At 37.2% G+C, this 16,548-nt stretch overlaps 1 protein-coding gene across 1 annotated transcript in view; it reads left to right on the top strand.

The window, feature by feature from the left end:
* ADGRV1 (adhesion G protein-coupled receptor V1) overlaps positions 1–16,548 on the top strand; it is a 533,314-nt gene that overhangs the window by 38,563 nt on the left and 478,203 nt on the right. The window contains exons 17-20 of the mRNA XM_032627062.1: positions 3,170–3,296; positions 3,946–4,163; positions 4,675–5,418; positions 7,859–8,232. Coding sequence (XP_032482953.1) covers positions 3,170–3,296; positions 3,946–4,163; positions 4,675–5,418; positions 7,859–8,232 — 1,463 coding nt within the window. The remainder of the gene's footprint in view (positions 1–3,169; positions 3,297–3,945; positions 4,164–4,674; positions 5,419–7,858; positions 8,233–16,548) is intronic.

The following is a 16,548-nucleotide window of genomic DNA, read 5'->3' as shown; positions in this document are numbered from 1 at the left end:
CAGCGTTCAGTAGGTGTTCTGTAGGAGTTGTTCCATATGTAGATGTATTTCTGACGTTTTTGTGGGGAAGAAGGTGATGTCCACATGATACTCCTCCGCCATCTTGAAGGTGTCTCAGGAAATTTATTGCAGATGACCTCATCGTCTGAGGGGCCCACACGCCGCCAGGGTGACTACCTTTGCCTGCCGTCCAGTACCTTTCATGGTGACTGTGGCCGCCACCTCCGAGCAACTGACACTAACAACTAACTACTCGCCCTATTTCGCTATCATTATTTACTTTGATGGTCACATTGTCCCAGATTTGGCCAGTGGTAGCCTGTGCAAGATGACTTCTTTGTCTTTGTGACCTGTCGCTATTATTCTGTGAGCATTTTCTTACTTCCTGGAACAGCAAGCTATTCCAGACTCATCTTATACTTTTCCTGTCAAAACCCTGAAATCAGTCATTTTTTCAAGAAGCCCTGACTCCTCTTAGTGAGGAATGTTATTTATTTATTTTATTATTTTTATTTTTTGGCTGCATTGGGTCTTTTTTTTTTTTTTTGGTGGTACGTGGGCCTCTCACTGCTGTGGCCTCTCCCGTCACGGAGCACAGGCTCCGGACGCGCAGGCCCAGCAGCCATAGCTCACGGGCCCAGCCGCTCCGCGGCATGTGGGATCCTCCCGGACCGGGGCACGAACCCGCGTCCCCTGCATCGGCAGGCGGACTCCCAACCACTGCGCCACCAGGGAAGCCCTGCGTTGGGTCTTTGTTGCTGCGTGGAGGCTTTCTCTAGTTGCGGTGAGCAGGGGATACTCTTTGTTGCGGTGCACGGGCTTCTCATTGCGGTGGCTTCTCTTGTTGCAGTGCATGGGCTCTAGGCGTGCAGGCCTTAGTAGTTGTGGCTCACGGGCTCTAGAGGAAAGGCTCAGTAGTTGTGGTGCACAGGCTCAGTAGTTGTGGCTCGCAGGCTCTAGAGTAGTTGTGGTGCACGGGCTTAGTTGTTCCGCGGCATGTGGGATCTTCCCAGACCAGGGCTTGAACCCGTGTACCCTGCATTGTTAGGTGGATTTTCAACCACTGCACCACCAGGGAAAGCTCAAGAATGTTCTGTAGAAACCAGGACCTCTGCACTAGGTATGCTAATTATTATTGAGTTTATGGTCCTCCTAGGTCCTCTTACAGAGATAGGGAATATATGTATGTGTGTATGAATTTATGTATATACACATGCCCATTAACATCTGTAGTTCTGTACCCAGCTGTATACATTGAAGACCATTAGTTCACCTAGGGTCTCCATTTCTATCCAATATCACAAGTTTTATTCTCGTTTTCATATTTATCCCTTCCTCCACCGGTAATGAGCAATCCAACTCCGATTATCTTTAATATCAATATATTTACTTATTTGATTAATTCACCTTGTGTGTAACCACTTTCCCATTGCTTCGTTTACCTTCTTCCCACAATGAGTTTGCTTTTCTTACTGCAGTAGTGTTCTAGCTTCCTGCTCTAGGCCAACCCCCTACCCTCATGTGGATGCCCTCCCACTCCACTCAGACTCCAACATCGAACCCCAAGCTTTTCTCTGTTGGAGATGCCTTCCTTACCCTGCGTGAGCTCTAAGCTTGTGTTGGGTCACTGTGGTGTCGTATCCCTAACTCACAGCGTGCCTGCGTACGTTGTGCTCTACCTCTTAGACTGAAATATTAAGAAAGAAGAAGAGGAAAAGAAAGAGATCACTTAATTTTTATTTGTGCTGTGTTTATCATTCTCCCTATTCCTTTGTCTCTTTCTCTTTGTGTCTTTATTCCTATTTCCCTTCCTCTCCATTATTTTCAATATCACCTATGACATGTTGCATAACAAATGCACATTATAGAACCCTGCCAAAATTAGGCGTTCTTGTTTTTATTTGTTTTTGTTAGATTTTATGATATATTTTAAGTTATTTTATTACTCCATAATGTCAGGATTTTCTATACAGTGATTTACGGTCTGTTTTTATGTTTTTTTCCTCTTTCCATTTGCTAATCATCAAGTAAGGTTGAGTACAATTGTATATTTATATAAATTATTTTTAATGTGCTGGTTTGCCACGTATTTCTTTTTCTCTAATTTTAGTTTTAGGTGTTGTCCTCATCTAATTTTCAAAGTTTTATTTGTATCAGTTCAGCGAACTTTGATAAATACCAATGACTGAGCATCTACCCTGCTAGGGGATGAAATTGATTAAGAAGCATTTGTACAAGGACTTAACAGTAATATTGTGTGTGTGTGTGTGTGTGTGTGTGTGTGCGCACCTGAGTGTGTGTACGTGTCAGTGTGTGTGTGTATTAATATTAGGTGATAATCGCTATGCCAGATTGACAAAGTGTGAAGTGCTGTAGGAACACAGTAGAGGATGCACTTAACTTGGGAATTCAAGGAAGAATTCCCGGAAGAGTTGTTGCTTGAGCTGGGTCCTGAGGAGTGAAAAGAAGTGAATAAAGGTTGGGAAGACTTTTGCTCACAGAGGGAACAGCTCCAGTAAGAGGAAAAGCTATGGACCTCAGGGGAGTGATGAGAAGAGACCTAATTTATTGGCTGTAATGGTGCTAACATGCTGTGGAAACAATTGGAGTAGAAAGGAATCAGGTTCAACATCATAAAGATTGCTTTGTTCTATGTATGACCAGATCAGACTCTGCTGCCTAAAGGCGGAGATCTAAAGGGAAATAATTGGGTTGCCCAAAAGGTTCGTTCAGGTTTTTCCATAAGATGTTTTGGAAAAACCCGAATGAACTTTTTGGTCAATCCAATATTTAAGCCAGTGATTCTAATTAATATATCTTATGGGGTAATACTTTAATTTTTATGAAATGAAAGAATCTACCTCAAAATGTTGAAATTTGATAAAGCTATGTTTTTAATTTCTAATTAAACTATTGAGGTGATATTCCTATTGCAAAGAAAAATATGTATGTTTTTCAGTGAAGTAGTTCTTCAGTAATTAAACATTTCTTCAGAGACAGGTCACATTAAACTTATTTAGCCATCTCTTTCATTTATTTATGACCTTCAATGAGGAAATTCTTCCTGGAATTTGAACCTTATTTTAAACTGTTTCTTAGTTTAAAAATACAAATTTAACAATAAGTCAAGTACTTTTTTGTTATTTTGACTTTTCCATTTTTAATTTAGGTGATACAGTAGTATATCAATTTGGAATAGCTACAGTGATAATTGAAGCTAATGATGACCCAAATGGTATTTTTTCCTTGGAGCCCATAGACAAAGCAGTAGAAGAAGGAAAGACTAATTCATTTTGGTAAGCATATTTGGACAAGGCAAATTCAAAATTGGTTAAAATAAAATAAAATCTTTATGTATGCAAAAATTTGAAACATTGTTAATCTTTCAAAATTAAAAAAATGGTTAAGAATGGAATAACTTCAAAGTTGGTAGTCTGAATGAATTGTAAACTTTGTTCATGTTGTTTCCACTTGTTAAAAAAAACCCTGACGCTTTAGATGGAAAGCAGAAAATACTCTCCCCACTCTCCTTTACCCCACTTCTGTTCCTCGTCAAGACTGAGAGACTTCAATTATTCAAGGTCTTCTGGAATTCTTCTTTTAAATGATATGTGACTACCCTCACCCTAGGCTTTGCTTTTGAAGAACTTTTGCCAATTCTCATCTAAATATTTTTCGATTGGATTTATCTTAGACTTTATCTTTCAGTTTGGACTTCGAAGATTATGAATTTTAAGACTGCTTCTTTTTATTATTTAAAGTTCTACTTCATTCTTCCTTTTCCATGAGATTCTTCTTGGTTGCTCAGTAAGAACTGGCTGGCTGGTTTATATTAAAGCTGATAAATAGACAAAGTGTATTTCTGAGATAATACAGAAAGTTCTCAGTAGAGTTACTACTTATACATTTTTCATAAGAAATAATTTTCTTTAATTTGTTATACAGGATTTTGAGGCACCGAGGACACTTTGGCAATGTTTCTGTGGCTTGGCAGCTATTTCAGAATGATTCTGCTTTGCAACCTGGACAAGAGTTCTATGAAACTTCAGGCACTGTTAACTTTATGGATGGAGAAGGAGCCAAACCAATAATTCTCCATGCTTTTCCAGACGAAATTCCTGAATTCAATGAGTTTTATATTTTAAAGCTTGTGAACATTTCAGGTGCTGTGTTTTCTCATCTATTTTATTTTACCACCAAAATTTACTATTTTATGCTGGAATAATTAGAGCTGTATAGAAAATGCAGTTAAATGAAGTTTTATGGATGGAGACATATCCATCCTCAAACTTGTAAATAGATTTTTTTCCACACCAAATAGTATCTCAAACAAAACATTAATGGTAGTTAGGAAGTACAAATTCATGGTAGCTTAAAGTTGGTCTTCATACCATAATTTAAATAATCAATTTTCCCATCACTTTTGGTTTTAAGCATGGGAATTAAACCTTTCTAGTTAGTATCCTCTTTTCAGGCTCAACTGGTTGTTAATGAAATACTGAACCAGAATACCCTTGAAAATGTGGTGAAGGCCATGTGGTGACACTATTGTTCATTGATTAACAAGTAAATTACTTAATGAGAAGTTTGCTAAACAAATTCTTTCTGTCTTCATCTTGTACTAGAAAGTACTCCAAATTCTGGTTTTTCATTCCTTATAAATTATTATTACAGGTGGGTCCCCAGGTCCTGGGGGCCAACTAGCAGGAACCAACCTCCAGGTGACAGTAATGATTCCATTCAATGATGATCCCTTTGGAGTTTTTATCTTTGATCCAGAGTGCCTAGAGAGAGAAGTGGCAGAAGATGTCCTCTCAGAAGATGATATGTCTTATATCACCAACTTTACTGTTCTGAGGCAGCAGGGTGTCTTCTGTGATGTACGAGTAGGCTGGGAAATACTGTCTAGTGAGTTCACTGCTGGTTTGCCTCCAATGATAGATTTTTTGCTGGCTGGAATTTTTCCCAGCACTGTGCATTCACAACCGCACATGAGGCGTCACCATAGTGGAACAGATGCTTTGTACTTCAGTGGACTAGAGGGTGCATTTGGAACTGTTAATCCAAAATACCATCCCTCAAGGAACAACTCAATTGCCAACTTTACATTTTCAGCTTGGGTAATGCCCAATGCCAATACGAATGGATTTGTTATAGCAAAGGATGATGGTAACGGAAGCATCTACTATGGGGTAAAAATTCAAACAGATGAATCCCATGTGACACTTTCCCTTCATTACAAAACTCTGGGTTCCGATGCTACATATATTGCCAAGACGACAGTCATGAAATACTTAGAAGAAAATGTTTGGCTGCATCTTCTAATTATCCTCGATGATGGTATAATTGAATTCTACCTTGATGGAAATGCAATGCCCAGAGGAATCAAGAGTCTAAAAGGAGAAGCCATTACTGATGGTGAGTGTTATCTTTACAATTAGGACCCTGAATTTTGAGTTTTTAAAAATTTTGACTTCTTAAAAAGGCTAGTGGGTATTTAAAAATCTGCTTATGTATTATTGGTTTATTTTTTTAAATAAAGCTACACGTCTACCAAGACCGTAAGTTCTGTGCTGAGTGTTGCAGAAATGAATCAGGCAGAGTCTCTGCCCTTAAAGTACCTGAAATAGGCTCTGGGAGAGAGGTGTGCAAACAGATCACTTCAACACATTGTAGGAAGAAAGAAAAAATTAATAAGGAAGAAAGAAAAAAATTCCTCTTGTGATAGTAGGAGGGATGGGTGTGATAATTCCAGGTAGAAAAGAGAACAAAGGTGTAGAAGTGTGAAGCAGAGTATTGTATCTGGAGAACTGCTGTCAGCTCAGTGTTCTGGAGGTAAAGGGTGGTGGAGATAAGGTTAAAGAGAAATTAAAAGAAAATCATATTGAACAATCCAGCAATTACAGGGGTTTATAGTATCGGGAGTTAAATTGATGAATTCTATGGTGTGCTTTAAAGAGAGAGAATCCTTATCTTTAAGCTGAATTATGTGCTGTTTCCTTGAGAAACACACTTGTGTGCATGTTTATGTACAAATATCAGTTATTTCTGTTATAATCACCAGTTCCCTCCCAGCCCCTCTATCCTATAATTTGATTCTGTTTTTTTATTTAGTAGGAAAGTAGAGCAGAGCTTATATGGTTATATCTTAACAGAATATTTTCCTTCTGAACCTCCTGCATTAAATATCTGGTTGTATTTTTTCTTTCCTAGTAGGAAAAAAGATGGTCAAAAGAATAACATATACACACTACTGATTTCAGCCTGTAGAACTGTGCTTACAACAATCTGTGGCATTAAATTATGAATCTTTTTTTTTTTTTTTTTTTTTTTTTTGTGGTTCGCGGGCCTCTCACTGCTGTGGCTTCTCCCGTTGCGGAGCACAGGCTCAGGACACGCAGGCTCAGTGGCCATGGCTCACAGGCCTAGCTGCTCTGCGTCATGTGGGATCTTCCTGGACCGGGGCACGAACCCGCGTCCCCTGCATTGGCAGGCAGACTCTCAACCACTGTGCCACCAGGGAAGCCCAAATTATTAATCTTTTGATTGTGTGAATATATACATATGTCTGTTAACATTGATGTTAACATCAATTTTTTTGACATGATGTTAACCACCATGATGACATGGTGGTAGAATGGGAAAGATTGGGGAAAGTAAGAGCTGGTGTTTCTTTATGTAGCTTACTGCAAGGAACTTATATTGTCTATGTAATTTGTAACTTAGAAATAAAATTGAAAAGGTATATATATATTTTTAGGTTATTAATGAAATATAGGATATTTTATGTATATTATAAAATATACAAAAGTGTATATAGGTGTACAGGTAGATGAATTTTAAAAAATTTTAAATTCATCAGTTTCAGCATTCCATGTAACCAGCCCCCAGATCAAGAAACAGTGTTCCAGAAGCCCTCTTTGGCTCTTCTCTAGTCATTGACTCATCACCATGCTCAACTACTACTGCCATTTCTAAGAGCATACGATTAGTTTTAACTGTTTTTAAAATTTATGTACATAGAATTGAGCAGTGCGTACGCTTGAGTGTCTGGGGTTTGTTCAGTATTGTGTGTGAAGTTCATTTTTGTCTATTGTAGATATTTCACTCTCATTACTATATAGTCAGTCTAGAACCTCTGGAGAAGGCATGGAGGCAATCCCAAGTCACTGCCAAACTCTCATCTTACATAAATATCTTAGTTGAGTTATTGGAGAGGGAATAAGTAAAGTAATAAGAATTAGTGAATTCCTAAAAAGGGTTATTATTGGTGCATAGTAAAGAGTTGAGCTGCATATTGTTACTATCATGAAAAAGTCCTTAAAACTTATATAATGTTGTTCCTGGGAAGGAATATTTCTTTTTCTACATTTATTGCATTAGTTGTTTGGATTAACAGTTATTTTTGGTCCACAAAAACTCCTTTTGCTGGTCTCACAACTTCATGTAACTCAAGGTGAATTTCTAACAGATCAAGAATTGAAGTTCTTAAAGAATAGTAATACTAAAGTTTTAAAATTGTGACTGAATTGAATCATTCCATTCTTAGATGTGCAAGGAAATTTTTAGATTTCCCAGAAGAAATGTCTATCCAAATATATACATATACATACGTATATACACATACATACACATGTACAACATATCCTTAGGTACAAAATATCTTAAATCCCAGCGATTACTGATTCATTTTTCATTATAATAGATAGCCTTTATTTAATTGTGTTCTAGTTATGTGAAAGCTTTACTTACCTAATAAAACTTTTTAATAAAATCGCTTCACTTTCTGAATCACACTTGTAATTTAGGACAGGATAGTTGTGGTTATTGTAGCATTTAAACCCATTTCTAATTTCAGGTCCAGGAACACTGAGAATTGGGGCAGGAGTGAATGGCAATGACAGATTTACAGGTCTGATGCAGGATGTGAGGGCCTATGAGCAGAAATTGACCCTTGAAGAAATTTACGAACTTCATGCCATGCCAGCAAAGAGTGATTTACACCCTGTTTCTGGATATCTGGAATTCAGACAGGGAGAAACTAACAAATCATTCATTATTTCTGCAAGAGATGACAATGAAGAGGAAGGAGAAGAATTATTCATTCTTAAACTAGTCTCTGTATGTGGAGGAGCTCGCATTTCTGAAGAGAATGCTACAGCAAGATTGGTAATACAAAAAAGTGACAATGCCAATGGCTTGTTTGGTTTCACAGGAGCCTGTATACCAGAGGTAAGTAGTGAGTCTGGTGAATTTCAGGGTTAGTTCGTGGATTTGTTCGGGAGTGGGCTTTCTTTCATTTGGTAAGATTGCCTGAGTATTGACGCTAGGCCCAGAAGTATGCTATAGCCAGCGGTGCAAATGTAAATTATAAGGTCTTTTATAAGTTCACAGTTTGAATCAGAAGCTTAATAAGCTGAGAGAAGTAGTAATAAGTTAGCAAATGAAACTTTAGCACTTATCTTTAAAGTTAATGCATTTCACAGAATGCATAATTGTACTCCACATGGAATTTACGTTTTGGCTACTGTGTAAGTAAATGAAATAATATATATTGAAAGCTTCTGTGAATAATTGTAATTGAGACTTTATTAAAATATGATTTTTTGAGGGTTTTTTCCCCACATACGAAACGTTCTTAAGTAGTTACAGTGTTCTTCCATGTTGGATGTAAATGCCTTTCTTATCACCCATCTTGGCCAGCTTAATTCATTAGGCAGTTTTACTGCCCTTATCAGTCCTTTCCAAGCTTTCAAGGATTCCTAATCATCTTGGTTTCCTGTTCAGTAATGTGAGATCTTATGAAACCGCTTCACAGGTGTTCTGTGTGAAGCAACAGCTCAGTGTCCATGAAAGGATGCCAACGAACAAGAGAGGCTTTCCTTTTGCAAGTTGATTCTTGTAGGTTTAGAGGGGTGCATATGTAAATTGAAGCAATTAAGAAAAACATGAATGGGTAGAGCTTGAAAAAAATATCTAGGTCATAGGGCTCATTGTATCAATAGCTCAAATTGGGGTGCCTGGCTCTCTGGAGTGTTTTATTGCCCCTCTTATTCTTTGGTTTGGTGACAATCATAAGAGATCTTCAATAAGTGTTCTTTTTCTATACCAGTAATAGAATATCCTAGACAGGGAGGACAAATGTCATACAAATCTATGATTTAAAAGAGAAATATGTTTATCTATAATGATAATACTTTTAGATACTTAGTTGTCAAAGAACTTTACATGTTAGTTTTTTATGCACCTTTCCGACAATTCATAATGTAGCTGCAACAAATATTAATTATTACCTTCTCCACTTTGTAGGGTTAGAAACGGCAGCTTAGAGACCTGAGAAAATAACTAACCCTAGTTGAATTAAATGAGATAGGATCAAATACCTGTTTCAAAGTGTGGCAATTACTAGTACTTAATAAATACTAATTTTCTCCCCCTGCCTTCTTTTGTTTCTAAGATACAGTGGGAAGAACTGGAATTTGAACTTATGTCTTGTGAATTCTAACCTGTTGTCTTTCCCCCATGTATGTTTGATATCATCATCTCTATTTTTAAAAAGACGAAGTGACTTCCATCAGGTTGTGAGAACCATTCTGTGCCATCTAAAATTAGCTTCCCTTCATATCACTTCATGACCTGGCACCTGCCTATGGCTCTGACTTCTTGTGTAATTCTCCTCTTTGGTCAGTATGTTTCAGTCAGACTTTTCTTGTTTCAGTTCCAATCTCAGGGCATCAGCACTTCCTAGCCTTTCAATCTGGAACACTCTTATTCCACATCCTCAGAATTAGTCATTCAAGTCTCAGCTCCAGAGACATCTACTCAGTAAAGACTTTTTAATTTAAAGTAATCCTCCCACTTCTCCTAACTGGTCACTCTCCATCCCTTCACCTAGTTTTACTTTTTTTTTTGTAGCATTGATCACACGCTTCAATTCCATATGTTATTAATAAGTCTGCTTATATACTGGCTATCCCTTTCTACCACAAAGGTGAAAGAGTTTTATTATTGTTCATTATTGTATCTCTAGGACCTAGCACGGCACATAGTAGGTACTCAATAAATCTTTGTTGAACTTGTGAATGTATTTTAATATCAAGACATGAAAAGGCTCATAGTTCAAATAACAAACACAACCAGATTCAGCTAAGCTGCATAAACAGCCAAACTGAAAAACAAAACAAAACAATACATAAGTTTTTAAAACCTGCCTAAAATGAGTAGTTTTTGAGTGTTTCTCTGACTTTCTGGGCCATTATAGTAAGTCTTCAGTGCTGGCTTATCTCACAATTCGCATTGATAGATTGTGTTGGTGTTGGTTTAGTTCCACCTAGGTATTCCACCTTTGTTCCCAGATATTTCAGAATTTGAACAGGGCCAGTCAACCTTTGATTGCAGAAGGGAACTTCCTTATAGGAGCCACAGCATCTATAGTTGTATAACTGCTGGAAAGAAAAAGAAAACTTGACTGGTTATTCTCCAAGCCCACCTGAGAGAGAAATAGAATACATCTATACTGGAAAGAGTAAAGTTTAGATGGTTAATATAGGGAAAGTGTTGTGTCTGAAAGATCAGATATTGGAATTTGATTGTCAGGAAGATTACAGAATTTTCATTCTTGAAAGTCTTAAGAATTGAAGTATAAAACTTTCATCTTGGTGTGATATGAAGACGGAAGTGATATGAAATATTTTTGTCGTGATGACCATCATCAATATTTATTGATTGCTTACTGAAGTCATTCTCAAAGTGTAGTGCAAGGACCCCTAGGGGTTCCTGAGATCTTTCAGGAGTTCTGCAAAAGTCAAACCTAATTTTATAAAATGCTATGATGGCTTTTTCATTTTATTGACATTTGCACTGCAAAAGCAGCGGTTGCCGAAACTGCTAGCTGCTAGTGCCTTTGTATGAATCAAGGCAGTGGCACAAAACTGTACCAGTTGTCATTGTTTTATTTATCACCACATACCTGTAGTTTAAAAGGTGAATATTTCACTTGAGTATCTTTGATGAAACAGTACAAAACATTAATTTGATAAAATTTCTACCCTTGAATACCCACCTTTTTAACATTCCGTATTGTGAAATGAGAAGCACAAATAAAGCACTTCTGCTGCATTAACAAAACATGATAGTTGTGAAGAAAAGCGTTTGTGCAGATACTGAGTTCTGAGCTGAACTGGCTGCTCTTTTCATGGAGCACCATTTTTACTTGAAAAATGACCAACAAAGTTTGGTTATTCAGACTTGGGTATCTGGCAGGCATTTTCTTGGAAAAGAATGAAGTGAGTCAGTGACTACCTGGAAAACAACTGATAGTATTTGTTGCCAGTGATAATAATTTGAGCTTTCAAACAAAAATTAGGGTTGTTGGGACATTTTACCTGCCAAAGTGAGCTTGATGGTTTCCCAATACTTAAAGACTTTTCAGATAAGATTGATAGTGATATTAGCAAGTGTGATTTACTTATTTTGTATAATGAAATACATCAACATTTGGAAGATCTGTATAACTCAGTGAACCAATATTCTCCAGATAATTCACGTGTATTGTTAGAAAATAATGCATGGGTAAAGACTGATTTAAAGTGCAAGGTAGACCAATGGATTTTAATGTCTTAGAGTATGATTCCACATTGCAACTAAACTACCACTTGTCAAATTTTGGTATAATATTGAGGAAGAATACCCACAGCTGTCTGAAAACACTATTGTAATCCTCTTCCTTTTCCAGTTATATATCTATGTAAGGCTGGATAGTCTTCATATACTTCAACCAAAATAACAAATAGCAACACACAAATTGATTACAAATGGAGATATGGGAATCTAGCTGTCTTCTATTAAGCTAGACTTTGAAGAGAATTGCAAAAATGTAAAAACAATGCCTCCATCATTATTTTTTTGTTTTAGAGAATATAGTTAGTTTTCATAAAATATGTTGCTTATGTTAACGTGAGTTTATTATTGCTATTTAAAATGAGTTAGTATATCAATATTTAATTTTTTTTTCAATTTTCATTCATAAAATGGTAACTATCAGCAGATTTCACCAACATAAGCAAGAAACTCCTTGCGGTTCTCAGTCATTTTTATGAGAGCTCAGGAGTCCTGAAACTAAAATATTTGAGAACTGGTGATTTATACCTGGAATTATCTTGAGTTTAAATTTTATGGTTATTTGCTTCATTTTCAGAAATAAAAACCACTGTCACTTCCATAGATTCTTCTGCATTGTGATGTTTCAGTGACATTGAAAAGTTAACTTTTTTCTTATTCCTCCAAAAATGCTGAAGCCAATAGGGATCGTTTAAAGACTTCTCTCTGAATTATGTTATGCTTTTACATTTTTCATAGATTCATATGACATAAAGTAATATTAAGGTTAAAATGAAAGCATAATAAGATCTTAAACAAATAATGAAAATATGTGGAATATGACATAGTCTACTTGTTGGCATATTGAAAGAGATGAGATTATTTTGTGATTTGTTTCCTCCTAACCAGGTACACTGTGTCCTGGCAAATAGCAGGTGCTTAATAAATTTAATTGAAAGAATGAACAAATGTGGTTTAGAGCCCTGGTGGGCTCTAAATAATTCTTTGGATTCCTAGTGGGCTCCGTATTGAACAGATGGCTGATTTTTGTTGGACGTATTGCCTAGTACTCACATTATCATGTTGCCTTCCTGTGTTATTCTTTGTACTTAACAATGTTATTTTCTCTCCACCTTATTTTCGCACTGTTTTTTTTATGTCCTGCAGTCTTGTATATCACATAATTATAAAGTTGCTTTTCCTAATGATTCATAGAATTTGCTAGTCTTATTTTACTTTTACAACTAATATTTGGATTATGTTTTATATTTATAAACTCATGGCTTAAGAATAAATTTAGAGATATTTTGAGAGGATCTTTGTAAAAACGAGAATATTATTTAACTTGGACTGTGTTTGTTTTTATGTGCCTGCCCTATGTTATGTGAATAGATTCCTTTAGATATAAGTGATATTGATATAATCTGATATCCCAGATCATCAGCCAAGCATGAAACAAAATAAAAAATTAATTGGTTGTGTAATTGTTTAGCTTTAATCTTCTATCTCAATAGAGAGAGCCAAATTCATGTCTTAGAATAGTATATTATGTTTTCTAAGAAAATGTATTTCAAAAACTCTTCTCATTGTTAACCTTTATAATTACTTTTCTGATGATCTGAAGATGTGTCAAGTTCCTGATTCAAAAGAGAAAACAGTAGCGGCTGCTACTGTTTCTTGTGAAAAACTGAGTGATGATGGTTCTGATGATTATTACTTGATGTTATGCCCCTTCATGTATACTGGCCTGTACTTTTGCTTGATTTATTATTCTAAAGTCAATTAGATGGGGGCTTCCCTGGTGGCACAGTGTTTAAGAATCTGCCTGCCAATACAGGGGACACTGGTTTGAGCCCTGGTCTGGGAAGATCCCACATGCCGCAGAGCAACGAAGCCCGTGCACACAACCACTTAGCCTACACTCTAGAGCCTGCGAGCCACAACTACTGAAGCCCACGGGCCTAGAGCCCATGCTCTGCAAAGAGAGAAGCCACCGCAGTGAGAAGCCCGCACACCACAACAAAGAGTAGCCCCGGCTTGCCACAACTAGAGAAAGCCTGAGCACAGCAACGAAGACCCAACGCAGCCAAAAATAAATAAATAAATACATAAGTAAAGTCAATTAGGTGAATTTCTTTTAAATTTTTTTTTTTTTTTTTTTTTGTGGTATGCAGGCCTTTCACTGTTCTAGCCTCTCCCGTTTGCGGAGCACAGGCTTCGGACGCGCAGGCTCAGCAGCCATGGCTCACAGGCCTAGCCACTCCGCGGCATGTGGGATCTTCCTGGACCGGGGCACGAACCCATGTCCCCTGCATCAGCAGGTGGATTCTCAACCACTGCGCCACCAGGGAAGCCCTCTTTTAAATTTTTTGATCAGTCTTTTTAAATATAGAGCAGTTAAACCGTTTCCATTTTTTTCTTTTCTTTTTTGACATTTTTAGTTTTTTTTTGAATTTTATTTTAGTTTTTTATACAGCAGGTTTTTGTTAGTCATCCATTTTATACACATCATTGTATACATGTCAATCCCAATCTCCCTATTCATCACACCACCACCCCTACCACCCACTGCTTTACCCCCTTGGTGTCCATACGTTTGTTCCCTACATCTGTGTCTCAATTTCTGCCCTGCAAACCAGTTCATCTGTACCAGTTTTCTAGGTTCCACATATATGCATTAATATACAATATTTGTTTTTCTCATTCTGACTTACTTCACTCTGCATGACAGTCTCTAGATTCATCCACGTCTCTACAAATGACCCAATTTTGTTCCTTTTTATGGCTGAGTAATATTCCATTGTATATATTTACCACATCTTCTTTATCCGTTCATCTGTTGATGGGCATTTAGGTTGCTTCCATCACCTGGCTATTGTAAATAGTGCTGCAATGAGCATTGGAGTGCATGTGTCTTTTTTAATTATGGTTTTCTCTGGGTATATGCCCAGTAGTGAGATTGCTGGGTCATATGGTAATTCTATTTTTAGTTTTTTAAGGAATCTCCATACTGTTCACCACAGTGGCTGTATCAATTTACATTCCCACCAATATTGCAAGAGGGTTCCCTTTTCTCCACACCCTCTCCAGCATTTGTTGTTTATAGATTTTCTGATAATGCCCATTCTAACTGGTGTGAGGTGATACCTTATTGTAGTTTTGATTTGCATTGCTCTAATAATTAGTGATGTTGAGCAACTTTTCATGTGCTTCTTGGCCATCTGTATGTCTTCTTTGGAGAGATGTCTATTTAGGTCTTCTGCCTATTTTTTGATTGGGTTGTTTGTTTCTTTAATATTGAGCTGCATGAGCTGTTTATATATTTTGGAGATTAATCCTTTGTCTGTTGATTGGTTTGCAAATATTTTCTCCCATTTTGAGGGTTGTCTTTTCGTCTTGTTTCCTTTGCTGTGCAAAAGTTTTTAAGTTTCATTAGGTCCCATTTGTTTATTTTTCTTTTTATTCCATTACTCTAGGAGTTGGATCAGAAAAGATCTTTTTTTTTTTTTTTTTTTTGCGGTACGCGGGCCTCTCCAGTTGCGGAGCACAGGCTCCGGACGCGCAGGCTCAGCGGCCATGGATCACAGGCCCAGCCACTCCGCGGCACATGGGATCTTCCCGGACCGGGGCACGAACCCGCGTCCCCTGCATCGGCAGGCGGACTCTCAACCGCTGCGCCACCAGGGAAGCCCCAGAAAAGATCTTGCTGTGATTTATTTCAAAGAGTGTTCTTCCTATGTTTTCCTCTGAGTGTTTTATAGTGTCCAGTCTTACATTAAGGTCTCTAATCCATTTTGAGTTTATTTTTGTGTATAGTGTTAGGGAGTGTTCTAATTTCATACTTTTACATGTAGCTGTCCAGTTTTCCCAGCACCACTTGTTGAAGAGACTGTCTTTTCTCCATTGTATATCCTTGCCTTCTTTGTCATAGATTAGTTGACCATAGGTGCGTGGGTTTATCTCTGGGCTTTCTATCTTGTTCTATTGATCCGTGTTTCTGTTTTTGTGTCAGTACCATATTGTCTTGATTAGGGTAGCTTTGTAGTATAGTCTGAAGTCAGGGCGTCTGATTCCTCCAGCTCTGTTTTTTTCCCTCAAGACTGCTTTGGCTATTCGGGGTCTTTGTGTCTCCATACAAATTTTAAGATTTTTGGTTCTACTTGTGTAAAAAATGCCATTGGTAATTTGATAAAAATTGCATTGAATCTGTAGATTGCTTTGGGTACTATAGTCATTTTCACAATATTGATCCTTCCAATCCAAGAACATGGTATATCTCTCCATCTGTTGGTATCATCTTCAGTTTCTTTCATCACTGTCTTTTGTGCATACAGGTCTTTTGTCTCCCTAGGTAGGTTTATTCCTAGGTATTTTACTCTTTTTGTTTCAATGGTAAATGGGAGTGTTTCCTTAATTTCTCTTTCAGATTTTTCATCATTAGTGTATAGGAATGCAACAGATTTCTGTGCATTAATTTTGTATCCTGCTACTTTACCAAATTCATTGATTAGCTCTAGTAGTTTTCTGGTGGCATCTTCAGGATTCTCTATGTATAGTATCATGTCATCTGCCCATAGTGACAGTTTTACGTCTTCTCTTTCAATTTGTATTCCTTTTATTTCTTTTTCTTCTCTGATTGCCGTGGCTAGGCCTTCCAACAGTATGCTGAATAATAGTGGTGAGAGTGGACATCCTTGTCTTGTTCCTGATCTTAGAGGAAATGGTTTCAGTTTTTCACCATTGAGATGATGTTTGCTGTGGGTTTGTCATATGTGGCCTTTATTATGTTGAGGTAGGTTCTCTCTATGCCCACTTTCTGGAGAGTTTTTATCATGAGTGGGTGTTGAATTTTGTCAAAAGCTTTTTCTGCATCTATTGAGATGATCATATGATTTTTCTTCTTCAGTTTGTTAATATGGTGTATCACATTGATTGATTTGCATATATTGA

Source organism: Phocoena sinus, chromosome 3 (genome assembly GCF_008692025.1).
Source record: "Phocoena sinus isolate mPhoSin1 chromosome 3, mPhoSin1.pri, whole genome shotgun sequence".
In the NCBI taxonomy this organism is placed as follows: domain Eukaryota; kingdom Metazoa; phylum Chordata; class Mammalia; order Artiodactyla; family Phocoenidae; genus Phocoena; species Phocoena sinus.
This window is presented reverse-complemented; position numbering and strand designations above follow the sequence as displayed.